This window comes from Macrobrachium nipponense, chromosome 28, assembly GCF_015104395.2.
Source record: "Macrobrachium nipponense isolate FS-2020 chromosome 28, ASM1510439v2, whole genome shotgun sequence".
Classification (NCBI taxonomy): Eukaryota; Metazoa; Arthropoda; class Malacostraca; order Decapoda; family Palaemonidae; genus Macrobrachium; species Macrobrachium nipponense.
In genome coordinates this window covers 55,456,635-55,472,836 of record NC_087217.1, presented here as the reverse complement: position 1 = coordinate 55,472,836, position 16,202 = coordinate 55,456,635, and the positions used below count along the sequence as shown (strand labels likewise).

The 16,202-nt window shown below is 46.9% G+C and overlaps 1 protein-coding gene across 4 annotated transcripts in view; it reads left to right on the top strand.

The window, feature by feature from the left end:
• Positions 1-16,202, top strand: part of LOC135201749 (uncharacterized) — a 76,485-nt gene that overhangs the window by 6,507 nt on the left and 53,776 nt on the right. For all 4 annotated transcript variants that reach the window (XM_064230970.1, XM_064230969.1, XM_064230968.1 and 1 more), the window contains exon 2: positions 8,536-8,721. In XM_064230970.1, the coding sequence (XP_064087040.1) occupies positions 8,552-8,721 (170 nt within the window). In that variant the 5' untranslated portion in view covers positions 8,536-8,551. The remainder of the gene's footprint in view (positions 1-8,535; positions 8,722-16,202) is intronic.

Genomic DNA, 16,202 nt, shown 5'->3' with positions numbered 1-16,202 from the left:
AGAAAACGTATACGAAATATTTTGTCAAAATTCCTCTTACTTTTGTTAGTTACAAGGTAATTAGTAAACATAACTCAAATAAGCCTAAAACATTCATCCGTTTCATGAAAATGCAATATTTCTTCTGTTATCGTAAATTTTGATAATTATTGGCAAAGAAATTGTGAGAAATGGCATCTGTAGAGATTCCGTGGCTCGCAGAAGCGAGTATCTGGTTCAAACCATGAATCAGTGTGACCATAGACTTCAAGTAGATAACACGTTTCGAGTTTCACCTCGTGACTTTCGCTTGCTTTCACGTATGTTTATGTATGTTTCGGCAAGAAGTTCATCATGCCAATGAGGAAAGACAAGGAAAACATCTCGCTAACATACAGACGAAGAAAAATCGCTCAAGCATTATGACAGAATATCATAATATATGCGTAGTTAGTGAAGAGAAGGGGAGGGTTGCTTAGTACGCCCCCTTCTTGCCTGACAGCACACGTCACACCATGCCCAAGGCTACGATCTTTGAGCAAAGAGATCTTCATTTATGATAAATAACATAGTTTTTGGTTTTTTAATACCCAAAATGGACTATGAAATTCATAACATCATGAGTTTATTAAATTGCCTTTGTAAAAAGAGAGTACATCTTCGAGTTTCACCTCTGACATTCTCTTGCATTTATGTTTTGTTTATCTTTGTTTCGGCAAGAATGTCCATCCATGCCAAAGAGGAAAATACAAGGAAAACATCTCGCTAACATACAGAAGAGAAAATTCGCTGTAATAAGCCGAGTTAGTGAGGGGAGAGAGGTTACGTAGGAAGGAGTGCCCCATCTTGCCTCAAGCAGTGCCCCAAGCTATGATATATGAGCAAAGGGATCATCATTTATGATTAAATTATGATAAATAAAATAGTTTTGGTTTATTAATACACAAAAAAGAAATATACATTCCATAATAATCATTATTTATTAACATGTCTTTATAGAATACGAAGGAAAACTTTGAACGCCCGTATCTTCGAAACTATACTTATTGACCTTCAAAGTCTATCTCCTCACTTAGTTTTAAGCTATACCATTGGAATTTGGTATATAACTCAGAAAGACATGATAGAACAATCAAATAGAGGCCCTTTTTTGTTTTTTTCCAATTTTTGTTTCGTCTTTTTTTTATACATTTTTTTCTTGTGATTTATAGGGTTTATTTTTTTACCATATTGAAAAATTCATATCTAGCAAAAAAATGACTTTTAGAATAAAAACTCTCCATTTGATTGGAGGTCTACATCAGGTCTATATATGGTAGTAATCCCAGGTCTTAATATTAAATTTTGTTCATGAAACTTACCTGTCAGATATATATATAGCTGTATTTTTCCGAATCCGACAGAAATTTAAACACTTACGACACCCCACGTGGAGTCAGGTGTTAGTACCCATTCCCGCCGCTGGGAGGTGGGTATCAGGAATCATTCCCATTTTCTATTCATAATTTTTCTGTCGCCGGTGCTGAAAACACCTGTTTTTGCAGCACTCCGTCCAGATTTTGGAAACTTACTAGCTACTTGAGTATCCCTTTTGGTTTTTCTTTGGTATCTGAATTGGATCGGTTGGCTTGGCACACAGTTGACTTTGGATTGATTTGAATTTGGTATTGATTTTTCTTTGATCAAGATGTCAGGGTCTAGTTCTGCTAGCGCTAGATTTTGTTCTATGTCCGAATGTAGAGGTAGGCTACAGAAGCTTCAGTAGACCCACATTCTGTTTGTAAAGTTTGCAGGGGGAATGAATGTACGTTTGAAAGTCGTTGTAAGGAGTGTGAAAGATTAACAGAGTTCGAATGGAAGGCGTATGAAACCTATCTTAAGAAAAACTTGAGCGAGATAGGTTAAGGAGGTCTTCCTCCAGGAGTGTTTTCAGGTAGGCAAGATTTAAATTATTCTCCTGCTAACCCTCCTCCTGTAGATTATGCTCCTACCCCTGTAGTGTTGCCTCCGGCCCCATGAAAACAGTGTCGGTAGAAGGTAATACTTTATCGCTAATTCTTGAATCGATTCGTAACTTAGAATCAAAAGTGTTAGCTCTGGAGAGCAAAAGTGAAGAGAAGTGCAGTGAAAGTGCCCCTTGTGTAGTGGAGGGTGCGTCAGATCGGCCTCATTCCGCCTCTAGACCCTAGACCTCTGCTTGACTCCCAGATTACGGGAGAGAGCATGTCGAAAGTCGAAGGAGGGTTACGAGGAACCCCCACCGATCTGGCGTGCCTTCGGTCAGCTTCTGACGAACTACCCAGACTGCCAAGGAGCGTGCGCGTGCACGTCTTCTCAAGGAGTGCTTTTCTTCTTCTGAAGCTTCCGCCCCGCGCAAGGGGTGGAGCTCTCATACCGCATCACGTCCGCTGAAAGGACGGCTCCGCGTTCGGGACGCTTCACGTCCAAGTTGTTCTCCGGAACTTTGCTCGTCGCCTGATAGTGCGGTTTTGCTGCTTTTCCTCCGCAGAAGAAGCGTAAGGATTATTTAGAGGCGGAGTCTTTCCTAGATGTTTCTTTCGAGCGCCGCAGTCGCTCTAAGGTGCGTGAAGTGGCGGTTCCTGGGAGTAGCAAGAAGGCGTCCCCTCGCCACTCGCCTGCTCACAGGATCAGCCCCTCCCCAGAAAAGGAGGCTTCACCTACAAGCAAGATTCTCCAGTCTCTTCAGCAGCAACTTCGAGATGTTTTTTCTTCGAGAGAGACTGTTCCACGTCGCCGTAAGAAGGATGACAATCTTCCTGTGAAAGATGTCGAGGCGTTCTCCCTCTCCCTCTCCTCGCTCGTCTCTCTCTCCGATTGAGTCTCCCTCTAGAGTTCGTTCTGCTCCCCAGCAACTTTCTAGAGGAGGCGAGAAATTCGTTTCTCGCTCTCGTGAAGCGGTTGTTTCCGCTGCTACGAAACTTGTTTCTTTAGATGCCGAGCGCGCTTCTGTGAAAGTCAAACGCGCTTTAGTGGACGCCAGAGCGATCGTGACTCGGTGCAAGTTTCGCGAGCGCCTCGTGGACGCTCAGCGCGTTTTAGTGGACGCTCGGCGCGCACCAGTGGGACGCTCGGCTGCGCACAGTGACGCCTCAGCGAGCACCCAGTGGACGCCAGGTGTACACCTGTTGCGGTCGAGCGCGCTTCATCGGCGCCAGTAGATTTGGCTTCGGACGCCAAGCGCGCGCCTACGGACGTCAGTTTTCCACTTCCGCAAGCGCAAGCGGAAGCGGGAACTTTTCCTGTTCGCCGCTCTTTCTCTTTTGAGAAAGCTCGTGACTCTTCTTTACTTCCTCCGACTTCTCCAGTGTCTGAAGAGGAAATTAGTGACGCTTTCGTCGAAGCGGACGAAGAACAGCAGTTGGCTCCAGTTTCGACGGACTACAAGGTTTTGACTCGTTTGCTACAGTCAGTCTTTGCAGACACTTTCCAACCTGAAGCTCCACGTACTCCTCCCTCTCAGTTTTCGTCATCCAAAGCTACTAAGATCTCGGGCTTTGTGAGAATGAAGAAGTCGCTTTCTACGAAGCAAGCTTTTAGAAAGGTCCATGATTGGATGGAAAAGAGGAAAGCTTCAGCAAGACTTCTTTCGCTTTACCACCTTCAGACTTGGTGGCAAAGCTGGTTATTGTGGTATGAGACGGGAGAAAACGTCGGAGTTAAGCTTCCAGCCTCAGCTCAAGGAGACTTTGGTAGTATTGTAGACGCCGCCAGAAGATCTTTTCTGTCTTCCTCTAAGGTCTCTTGGACGCATAGTGAGTTAGACTTTCACTTAAAGGCCTCTTCAGGACACTAGAGGTCTTTATTTTCTTGACTGGTGCCTTGGAGTATTGGATGCCAGGTCCAGGAGTTCTGATTTCCATCAGTCTGGGGAGCTGTCCAGTTATTGTCTTGCATGGACAAGGCCGTCAGGGATGGTTCTGATGAATTGGCTGCTCATTTCAGCACGGGATACGCTTAAGAAGAGCACTTTTTTTTTGCAATTTACTGCAAAGTCGGTCTCACCCCAGCGCAAAAAGCGGATCTTCTTTTCGCTCCTTTATCAGAACATCTCTTCCCCCCTTAGTCTATGGTAAAGGACATAGCTGCCAGTCTCCAGGAGAAAGCAACCCAAGACCTTCTGGCACAGTCTTCTAGGAAGCCTACTACTTCTTCGTCTTCTGGGTCCTCTGCTTTGAAGAAATCGAAGCCCTTTCGATCCGCTTCTTCCTCGAAGCCAGCCCCTCGAGGAGAGGCTCTTTCAGAGGCAAGACTCCGCTCCTTCCAAGAGCAAGAAGTGAGAGGGAAGTCCTTCAGCCACTGGTAGAGCCAGGCTTCTACATTTCGCGAAAGCTTGGGAAGAGAGAGGTGCCGACGCTTTGTCTCTGGACATCGTCAAGAAGGGGTACAGAATTCCTTTCCTGATGTTACCCCCGCTGTCTTCGACACCAAAGGATTTGTCTCCTTCGTATCAGGGAGAAAAGCAGAAAGTGCTTCACGAGCTACTAGATCAAATGATCGAGAAGCAAGCAGTGGAACAGGTCTCGCGACCGGAGTTTTTCCCCTTCCCCGGGGTTTTACAACCGGTCTGTTCCTAGTGCCGAAGCAGTCAGGGGGGTGGCGCCCCGTTCTGGATGTCAGCAGTCCTAAATCGCTTCGTTACCAAGCAGAAGTTCAAGATGGAGACACCTCAATCCGTGCTTGCAGCCTTAAGACCGGGGATTGGATGGTCTCTTTATTAGACCTTCAGGACGCATACTTTCACGTCCCCATCCATCCCCGATCAAGGAAATACCTGCGGTTTGTCCTGAAAGGGAAGATTTTCCAATTCAGGGCACTCTGCTTCGGTCTCAGCACGGCGCCGATGGTGTTCACCGTTCTTATGAAGAACGTTGCGAGGTGGCTCCATCTTGCGGAAATAAGGATCTCTCTCTACCTAGACGACTGGCTTATTCGAGCCTCATCGCAAGACCGGTGGTGTCTGAAGGGACCTTCACACGACTCTGTCGTTAGCGAAGTCCCTGGGACTTCTGGTGAAATCTCGAAAAGTCGCATCTGACTCCTTCTCAATCCTTAGTCTATCTGGGGATTCAGATGGACTCAGTGGCTTTTCGGGCTGTGTCAGGGGCGACAACTTCATTGCCTGGACAAAGTGTCGGCCTTTCTAGGGAAGGAAACATGCTCGGTGAGGGAATGGATGAGTCTGCTGGGGACCATTTCCTCACTGGAGAAGTTTGTTTCTCTGGGAAGGTTGCACCTCCGACCACTTCAGTTCTTCCTCTCAAGCAATTGGTCACGCAAAACAGGATCTAGAAGAGGTCTTGTTTTTGACGGAAGAAGTGAAAAAGCACCTCAAATGGTGTTGATCCAAAGAAGCTTGCGGAAGGACTTTCGCTCAAGCTTCGGAACCCCGACCTCGTGTTGTTCTCCGACGCGTCCTCCACGGGTTGGGGAGCAAACACTGGGAGGGAGAGAAGTGTCAGGCACCTGGAGAGGGGAACAGGTGTCCTGGCACCATCAATCTAAAAGAACTTTCAGCGGTTTTACCTTGCTCTAAGATTCTTCGAAGAGGAAGTCCTCCAACAAAGTGGTTCAGATAAACTCGGACAACACCACAGCCTTGGCATACCTCAGGAAACAGGGGGGAACTCACTCTCCTTCTCTGTTCGTCATCGCGAGGAATATCCTGATTTGGGCGAACCGTCGCAAAACGTCAACGATTCTGACAAGATTTGTGTCAGGCGTGGAAAACGATTGCGAGCGGACCTTCTCAGTCGGCAAGGACAGCTTCTGCCGACGGAATGGACCCTTCATCAGGAAGTATGCCAGGCGCTATGGAAGCTGTGGGGGACGTCCTCATGTGGACGTTTTCGCAACTTCCCGAACGAAGAGACTTCCGCTGTATTGCTCCCCAGTTCTGGACCCGAGAGCAGTGGCAGTAGACGCCCTACTGTGGAATTGGTCGGGACTAGACATTTACGCTTTTCCCCATTCAAAATCCTCGGGGAAGTAATGAGGAAGTTCGCTGCATCAGAAGGAGCGAGAATGACCCGTTATCGCCCCCTTCTGGCCAGCGGTCGACTGGTTCACGGAGGTGAATTGTCCTTCCTAGTAGACTTTCCAAGGACCTCTGCCCTAAGGAAAGATCTACTCAGACAGCCCCACTTCGAGAGGTACCACAAAAACCTCCCCGCTCTGAGTCTGACTGCGTTCAGACTATCAAGAAGTTGGCCAGAGCGAGGGGTTTTTCAAGACCTGTGGCAACGGCGATTGCCACCGCAAGGAGGCCCTCCTCAATCGCAGTTTACCAACCAAAGTGGGCTGTCTTTAGAAGTTGGTGCAGAAGGAAGGGCATTTCCTCCACCCCAATCCTCTGTGAGCCAGATAGCAGATTTCCTTCTTCACCTTAGGAAAGAAGCGAAACTAGCCGTTCCCACGATTAAAGGCTACAGAAGCGTGCTTTCGGTGGTCTTCAGACATAGAGGACTCGACTTAGCAAATGATAGAGACATTCATGATCTCATTAGATCATTTGAGACTGTGAAAGTTCTCCAACCTAAAGTACCATCGTGGAACTTAGACGTGGTACTGAAGTTTCTCATGTCGAGTCCAATTTGAACCGCTCCATTTAGCCTCGCTTAGGAATCTTACTAAGAAGACCATTTTCCTAACCGCTCTGGCGACGGCGAAGAGGGTTAGCGAAATTCAAGTCATAAGCAAGCATATTGGGTTCAAGGATCATAGTGCAGTTTGTTCCTTAAGTCCTAACGTTCTTAGCAAAGAACGAGAAACCCTTCCAACCCCCTTGGCCGAGGACGTTCGAGATCAAAGGGTTGTCGGAGCTAGTGGGACCTGAAGCTGAGAGAGTCCTGTGCCTGTCAGGGCTCTCAAGTTTTATTTGCAGAGAACCAGAGCATGCAGAGGTTCTTCGGAGAACTTGTGGTGCTCTGTGAAAAAACCAGATCTTCCGATGTCGAAGAATGCACTGGCGTTCTTCTTAAGAAGTACGGTTAAGGAAGACCATGAAAAGTGTAGTGAAAGTGACATGGAGCTTCTGAAAGTGAAAGCCCACGAGTTGAGGGCTATTGCTACTTCGGTGGCTTTTCACAAAAAATATGGCAATCAAAGATATTTTGGGCGCCACTTATTGGCGAAGCAATTCGGTGTTCGCTTCACACTACCTGCGGGAGGTGAAAGCAACATACGAAAATTGTTACTCGCTTGGACCATATGTCGCTGCAGACACTGTTTTGGGGCAGGAGGTAGCGCTCATCCTATCCTTTAACGGTTTAGGGGAGTTTTTAACTTGTGTTATGGTTGTGGGGTTGACCGCCTGCGGCGGATCTCCCTTCCATTAGCTTAGTCTATGTGGGATACTTTTGGTAGGCTACGCCAGGTGGTTTGGTTTTACTTCGTTGCCCTCATTTGTATGGTCAATGGTCTAGTCACGTCGTGGTCTCGCCCCTGTTGACAGATCATCTGGAGTGCACCAGCTTTATAGGTCTCTACCTTGCTGGCAACTCTAGTAGCACAAGCAGACTTATGCGGCAGTAACCACGAAGTCAGCTATGCTAACAGGTAAGGAATCAAGATATCAATTATCTGCATATATATGTTTCCTAAAATCTTCTATTCTGTCTACTCCCACCACCAAAGGTGGGATTCAGCTATATATATATCTGACAGGTAAGTTTCATGAACAAAATGATATTGTAATGATACAATTAAGTTTGTTCATACTTACCTGGCAGATATATATAATCAAGTACCCACCCACCTCCCCTCAGGAGACAGTGGAAATAAAAATTATGAATAGAAAATGGGAATGATTCCTGATACCCGCCTCCCAGCGGCGGGAATGGGTACTAACCACCTGACTCCCACTGCGTGTGTCGTAAGTGTTTAAATTTCTGTCGGATTCGGAAAAATACAGCTATATATATATCTGCCAGGTAAGTATGAACAAACTTAATTGTATCATTACAATATCATATCAAGGGAGGAGATAGAATTTGAAAAGTGGTTATTTTCGGGATAAATCGCCCTGGCGTCACAAAACCGAAGGTCAGAGGCGAAAATCATATGCGGTTTGGAGATGTCCCAAGTCACCTTATTAATTGGTATGAATGTCAAAGTCCTGTCGTTAAAAAACCGCATTAGCCGGCCGGCCCCCTTAATACTGATACTTTCACTTCAGTATTAGGTCTGGTGCCAGAAGGTAGCCAAAGCTGCTCAAGTTCAACTTAACCACAATAAAGAATTTTTTATGTGGAACCAAACCTTTTTTCATAAGAGACAAAGGTTCAGACTTAACAGAAAAGGTCAGGATGATTGTAGTCATTATTAGTAAAGGGGTTTTGAATACTAACTAGGATGGCCATCTTTGCTTCACTTACTATATAATCATAGGGTTTAGTGAATTGTGCTTTATATTTTTCTGTGCCCTCTCAAAATGTATTTAAAATCTTATTGTATTTGTAACTTTGTTTCAGCCAGGTTATTGCTTTGCCTTTAGCAGGTTTTCACCCTATTTTAACAATATTTAATTTGCAATTACAGATACAAAACAGAAAATATGGGTGGCACTGGAGATTGGGATATTGAATCCTGTCGTTCATTTTATGAAAGTGATGAACACTGGGCTCTAAAGAAAGAATTCATGGAAACTCACTACGATGCCATACCAGAGGAACGCTTGGTTTGTTTGGCCCAAGTATATGCCAATATTGAACTTCTGGGTTGCAGGTAAGCAGTTGTTCATGTTGACGTTGGGAATGCCTGTGAGTAAATGAAAACCAAATTTGTCTAATCAAGTTTTTAATTATCTTGCCTATCACTGAATGTTTATTGTTGTCATTGTTTAGGTATAAAGATTTCAAGGTGAGGGTGAAAAAGTGAATGTGGTCATTTCTTATTTATAAAAAAAAAAAAAGTTGTGAAATATAAACCATTGTTTTATGTAGCTAAACCTAACTTGGAATTTCCAATAAATTGTGTTCATGCTTTTGATCCAGAATTAAAACCTAGACTGAAGTGTGGTGATTTTATTAGAGAATCTGCCAGTCCTCTGGGCAGCTTGGTGATAGTTTGTCATTAACAGTTATTTCTAAAACTCCCTTTTTCTGCAAGACTTGGACATTACAGTTTAGATTCCTTGTGATTCTGTAAGGGTAAGATAGCATTATTAGTATATTGGTTGTCTCAGAGACAGCTGTGAATCTGTGAAAAAATGAATGACAAAGTAGCGTTACGTTTTCCTAAGGAAAAGTAAGTCACCCTTGTGATACATGAACAAAATCTGTTAAATTTGTTTGTTAAAAGACACATACCGTATTTTTGTACATGAACTTCCCTGCCAGATATATACTTAGCTATCGTCTCCGACGTTCCGACAGAATTTCAAATCTCGCGGCACACGCGACAGGTAGGTCAGGTGGTCTACTTACCCGCCGGCTGGGTGCGGCCGTATGAACCAAATCTATCTCTCCCAGCCAGATTTTTTCTGTCGCTGAGCGATAACAACTGTTTCGTTCCTTTCCGATCGATTCTTCTTCTCGCTTGCCTGGAGATTGATTTGACCGGTGTGACGTATTCGCTCTATGGTTGGCTTGGCATACGCTGATTGTGGGACCGTTCTTGACTGTGCGCTGGGGATTTTCCTGTAGAATGTCTGATTTTGATTCTGTTTCCAAAACTCCGGTTTTGTTTAGAGTATGTGTGACCGATGGATGTAAGGTGAGGTTGTTACCGAAAGCTGCGGTGGACCCTCACACTTTCTGTGTTAAATGTAGGGGAATGAATGTTCGTTTAGTAACCCGTGTCAAGAATGTGAGGTTTTGAACGAAGATGAATATAAGGCTCTTTCTTCTTATATTAGGAAACTTGAAAGGGATAGGGTACGTAAAGCTTCTTCAAGGAGCTCGAGCAGGTCGAGAATGAGTTGAGAATGAAAACTAAACAATTAATGTAGTTTTAGAACCTTCCTCCCAGGTCTCAGCTCCTGCTCCCCGCACCGAAGCCGTAGATTCGTCTCGGAGGCGGCGGCCTCAAAAGCTTCCTTGTGTTCTAAGGAAGACAAGAATCTTCGTACTGAGCGAGGTAAGAGTGTCAGTGATGATAAGTGCAGTGTACCCAGTGATGTGGAGGGTGCGTCTGACCGGCTCCTTAGTGCCTCCAGGCCTAGACCTCTTCCAGACTCCCAGTTCCAGTGGAGGAGGAAAGTCGAAAGCCGCAGGAGGGCTAGGGAGAGCCCCCACCGGTCAGGCGTCCCCTCGGCAGATCCTGAAGTTCGCTCCAGGCTGCCTTGGATCGTAAGAAGAAGAATATTCTTCGCCAGTGTTTTTCGTCATCCTCTTCTCCTTCGCCGAAGCGTGGGTGGAGCTCTAAGGAGGCGTCACGCCCGTTGAAGAGGGCTGCGGAGGCTCCCCTTCAGTACGTTAGCGTCCAGCCCAGAAGACTTTTCTGATGTAGCTTCCTTGCAAGCAAAGAAGCCTAGGAGATCCGGTGATCGCCCTCCTTCTCCCGCGCCTCGCGCTGAGCTTGCTTCGGAAGAAGATCCTGGGGACTCTCCTTCTCGAGTACTAGCGGGCCTACAAGCTCAGATCACAGCCTTGCGGACTCCTTGGCATCGAGATCGCGTAGAAGGAAGGATTTGTCTCTCCCGATCAAGAGATCGAGGCGCGTTTCGTCGGAAGAGCGCTCTCCTTGTAATCGGCGTTCTCCTTCTTTTGAGGATTCTTCTACTCATCGTAACATTTCACGAGAGGAACACCACTCCCGCTCGGAGGTGTCGAGACGCCATTCGACGGATAGGCGCTCCTTGGACTATGAAGATATTTCCTCAAATCGGATTCCTGCCTCGGGTAGACGCTCAGCCCCTTCTGTTTCTCCTTGCTTCTAGAGTTCGTGCAAGAAGAGAGAGTCGCTCAGGTCATAGAAGACTTGGTTCGTCGTCTCCGTCTCTTCTTTCTTCTCCTCGTCTTCTCAGAGAACCTAGGGAATGCCCTTCTGAAAGTAGGCGCACTTCTCCTTCCGACTACTGTAGTCGGGCGTTCGGATAACGTGACTGGTAGGCGCTCATCGCACGGAGTTCGCTCCTCCCCTGTAAGACATCAAGAGTCTAGTAGGAGCCCTGCTCCTGGTAAGCGTCATTCGTTTAGTAGCTGTTCTCCTGGAGAAAGACACCTTGATCCTCGTTTGCTTCGTTCTCCTAGTAGGCGCTCTTCGTTCTCGAGACTCCCTACTCCTGATCGGTCTCCTCTTGCTAGAAGTCAAGAACGCCTCAAGCGCCCTGATTCTGTTAGGCGCTCGGAGCCTTACAGACGTTCTCCCCTTGGTAAGGACCAAGATCTCGCAGAACGCCCTGTTTCGTTTAAGCGCTCAGAGCGTAGCAGCCGCTCTCCGCTTCGTAGGCATCAAGAGCCTCTCAAGCGCCCTGCTCCTGAAAGGCGCCCTATTTTTAGCAACGTTTTTCGCCGCTTGGTAGGCGCCAGGATTCCACTAAGCGCCCTGTGACAGATAGGCGCTCGGCGCCTAGTAGCCGCCTCCTCACGATCGGCGACAGGATCTTAGCAGGCGCTCCTCCCTCTCGTAGTTTTTCCCTAGGGATAGACGTGGTCTTTCTAGAAGAATGCGAGTTTAGACAAGAATTTGCGGATAAGCGTCCTTCTTTTACAACTCGTCGTTCTCCTGTACGCCTTTCTACTTTGGAATCTTCTCCTCATTCAAGACGTTTGTCTCCTTCATCGCACTGTACCCCAGCTAGGAAATCATCTAAGGATTCTCATAAGGATCCTCATCCCCGCCGTTTCTCCTCCTCAAGAAGACCAGGAAGCCTCTGAGGAAGAAACTAATACATCGGCAACAGTTTCTTCGTACAAGAAGCTCACAGAACTTCTCCTTCAGGAGTTCGGAGAGTCTTTGAGCCCTACTGCTCCTCCTTCTCCACACTCGTTGTTCTCCACAGCGAAAGCAACGAAAGGATCTTCGTGTGTGAGAATGAAAGCCGACTTCTTTCTATGAAGAAGCGCTCAAGAGTTTCGGTTCATGGATGCGTACTAAAGAGGAAGCGGGGAAAACAATGTTTGCCTTCCCTCCGTCGAAGCTTTCAGGACGGACAGGATTTTGGTATGAGACAGGAGAACCCTTGGGACTGGGCCTTCCGTCTTCAGCTGACGCAGATTTTTCGGCACTAGTAGACGCCACTAGAAGATCAGCTTTGAATTCGGCCAGAACTACGTGGGCAATGAATGAAATGGATCACATTCTAAAAGGCATTTTTAGAGTCTTGGAAGTTTTCAACTTTCTCGATTGGTCCCTCGGAGTCCTAGCCAAGAAAACTCAAGGACCGGACACGTTTTCCTCCCGGAGGATTTGAATTGTGTCTTATCCTGTATGGATAAATCGGTGAGAGATGGGGCCAGCGAAATAGCTTCACTGTTTGGAGCAGGGGTCTTGAGAAAAGATCAGTATTTTGCTCATTTTTGACAAAGTCGGTCTCACATGCTCAGAGATCGTCTTTGCTTTTTGCCCCTCTCTCTACACAGCTGTTTCCTAAACACCTGGTTCAAGACATTTCGAAGGCTCTCTCTGCCAAAGCTACGCAGGACCTTCTAGCACAGTCTGCAAGGAAGCCGCGCCCTACCTTCCAGACTAAGACAAAGAAAGCTAAGCCGACCTCTCAGGAACCCTTTCGAGGGGCATCTACCTCTAGATCCTCTTCGTTCAGAGGTCGGAAACCAAATAGAAGAGGGAGGACTTTTACGAAGTCAATCAAACCTCCCAAGTAAGACTCAAGTCCTTCAGACAACTGTAGGCGCCAGGCTTTTACAGTTTGCAGAAGTCTGGGCCCAGAAAGACGCAGATGCCTGGACCCTGTCAATTTTGAGGAAGGGCTATCTAATCCCGTTCTCTTCGAGCCTCCCTTGACGAATACCCCGAGGGAGTTGACGGCCAGATACAGGACCCCATCATGAATCAAGCCTCCGACTAGCGGTAGATCAGATGCTGGAAAAGGAGGCGATCGAACTAGTGGCAGATCATCTTTCGGCAGGCTTTTACAACCGCCTGTTCCTAGTTCCGAAATCCTCAGGGGGATGGAGACCGGTGTTGGATGTAAGCGCCCTGAACTTCTTCGTCGAAAAGAAGAAGTTCACGATGGAGACCACTGCCTCAGGTGTTAGCAGCACTCCGTCCAGGGGGACTGGATGGTGTCCTTGGACTTACAGGACGCTTACTTCCACGTACCAATCCATCCTTCCTCGAGGAAGTTTCTAAGATTCATGATGGGGGGAAGAATCTTCCAATTCAGGGCCCTGTGTTTTGGCCTCTCCACGGCCCCCCAAGTCTTTACGGCCATCATGAGGAATGTGGCACAATGGCTTCACCTGGAAGGGGTGAGGATTTCGCTCTATCTCGACGATTGGCTTATAAGGGCCAATTCCAGAGATCGTTGTCTGAAGGACTTGAAGAAAACTGGGTGGATTTGACTTATTCCTTAGGACTTCTGGTCAATCTGCAGAAGTCAAGTCTGATTCCCGCTCAAGAGTGCGTTTATCTGGGGATCCAGATGAACTCTCTGAGTTTTCGGGCTTTTCCGTCACAGGAGAGGATAGCCCGGGGACTCGAAAAAAAGTAACAACCTTCTTAGGGAAAGAAGTATGCACAGTGAGGAGTGGATGAGTCTGCTGGGGACGCTCTCCTCACTGGAGCAATTTGTTTCCCTAGGAAGGTTGCACCTGAGACCGCTCCAATTCTTTCTTTCATCGGAATGGAGTCGTCCTTCTCAGGATTTGAAGTTCTCCCTGTCAATTACTCAAATCAAGAAGGAGTTAGCATGGTGGGCGGATCCCGACAAGTTCTCGCGGGACTGCCTCTTCAATCCCAGAAACCCAGCCTGGTGTTGTTCTCCGATGCGTCGGAAACAGGTTGGGGGGCGACTCTGGGAACCAAGGAGGTGTCAGGAACCTGGATGGGGGACCAGTCTTCCTGGCACATCAACAGGAAAGAACTAATAGCCGTGTGGCTTGCTCTGAAGGAGTTCGAGTCAGATGTGACAGGAGCAGTTGTGCAAATAAACTCGGACAACACCACGGCTCTGGTCATACATCAGAAACGGGGGGACGCATTCCTTCTCTCTGTACGAAACAGCAAGAGATCTTCTTCTGTGGACAGAAGAAAGGGGGATAAAACTTCTCACCAGATTCGTACAGGGAGAAAGGAATGTAAGGGCAGATCTCCTCAGCAGGAAAGATCAGGTCCTTCCCACAGAGTGGACTCTGCACCAAGATGTTTGCCGGAGCCTTTGGAAGTTGTGGGGCAGGCCTCTCTTAGACCTGTTTGCAACTTCAAAGAACAAAAGACTGGATCTGTATTGCTCTCCCATCTCGGATCCAGGAGCAATAGGGATAGACGCTCTCCTACTCGATTGGAAAGGACTCGATGTATACGCGTTTCCCCCCTTCAAGATTCTGGGGTTGACTTTAAAAAAGTTCGCAGAGTCAGATTCCGCGAGGATGACTTTGATAGCTCCCTTTTGGCCAGCACAAGATTGGTTCACAGAGGTGCTGGATGGCTAGTGGATTTTCCAAGATCGCTTCCTCTAAGGAGCGATCTACTCAGACAGCCCCACTTCGACAGGTACCACAAAAACCTACCCCGCTCTCAGTCTGACTGGCTTCAGACTGTCCAGAAAACTGGTCAGAGCGAAAGGCTTTTCGCAGCAGCTGCTAAGGCAATCGCTAGAGCGAGGAGGTCTTCCACATTACGAGTGTACCAATCGAAGTGGGGATGTCTTCAGAAGATGGTGCAAGAGGAATAACGTTTCCTCTTCCAGTACCTCTGTGAATCAAATTGCAGACTTCTTTTTATTCTTAAGACAAGAATGTGGCTTAGTCGTTTCGACGATTAAAGGCTATCGTAGTATGTTGGCGAATGTCTTCAGGCACAGGGGCCTCAACTTATCGGAAGATAAGGACCTACAGGACCTTATTAGGTCGTTTAATACAACGAAAATGCAGTATCCTAAGACACCTAGCTGGAATTTGGATGTAGTCCTTCAATTCCTTGGGTCCTCTAGGTTTGAACCCCCTAATTCAGCCTCATTCAGAGACCTTACCAGGAAGACTCTGTTTTTGATGGCTCTAGCTTCCGCCAGAAGAGTGAGAGCTTCAGGCGATTGATGGTAATGTGGGTTTTAAGGAGGCTCTCTCATTTGCTCTTTCCTTCCTAGTTTTCTTGCAAAGAATGAGAACCCATCAAGTCCATGGCCAAGAACTTCGAGATTCGTGGGTTATCTTCTTTGGTAGGAGAAGAACCGAGAGAACTCTTTGCCCAGTGAGAATGGTGAAATACTACCTTAGAAGAAAAGAGCAACTGAAAGCCAACCGAGAGGTCCTGTAGGTGGTTCAGTTAAAAGAGCCTACTCGTCCATTGTCGAAGACGCATTGTCCTTCTTCTTGAGAAGCCTCATCAAAGAAGCACACGGATCCTGCAGAGAAGAACATCTTAGGCTTCTTAAAGTGAAAGCACACGAAGTAAGAGCCATAGCAACTTCTCTTGCTTTCAACAAGAATATGTCCGTGCGAAATCTGATGGAGACAACATTCTGGAGATGTCAGTCAGTGTTCGCGAACCACTACTTACGTGATGTGAGAATCACTTACGAAAAATGCTTCGCTTGGGCCCGTACGTATCTGCGGATTCAGTGCTGGGGCAGGGAGCTGGAACTCATCCTGTTTAGTAGTATAAATTTTTCCCCTTGTATTTGTTGTTGTTGGTTGCCTTAAAGAGGATGCATGAAGGCAATCTCTTTAGGTTCTAATACTAATCTTTAGTAGTTTGGTTAGGTGGTCTGATGAGTGTGGCTCCTTGCAGTAGTAGTGGTTAGGACCTGTTAAGATAGGGACGACTCCCTTTAACAGGATCTGGACTTGGATTCTCACCACACAAAGGGATCACATATCCCAGTGGTAGATCCGAGAGTCTTTCAGCATCAGGTCACGTCCTAGCTGTAGCTCTCCAGGCAACGCAGACTCAGAGATAATATCAATGAAGTCTTCTGCCTGAACAGGTAAGAAACCAAGGGTTATTTATATCCTACAACATCAGTTGTTTCTTATCTCTCCTTATTACTTTAGCTGTCTCTTACCCTCCACCAAGGGTTGCCAATCAGCTAAGTATATCTCGGCAGGGGAAGTTCATGTACAAAAATGATATTGTTAAACTAC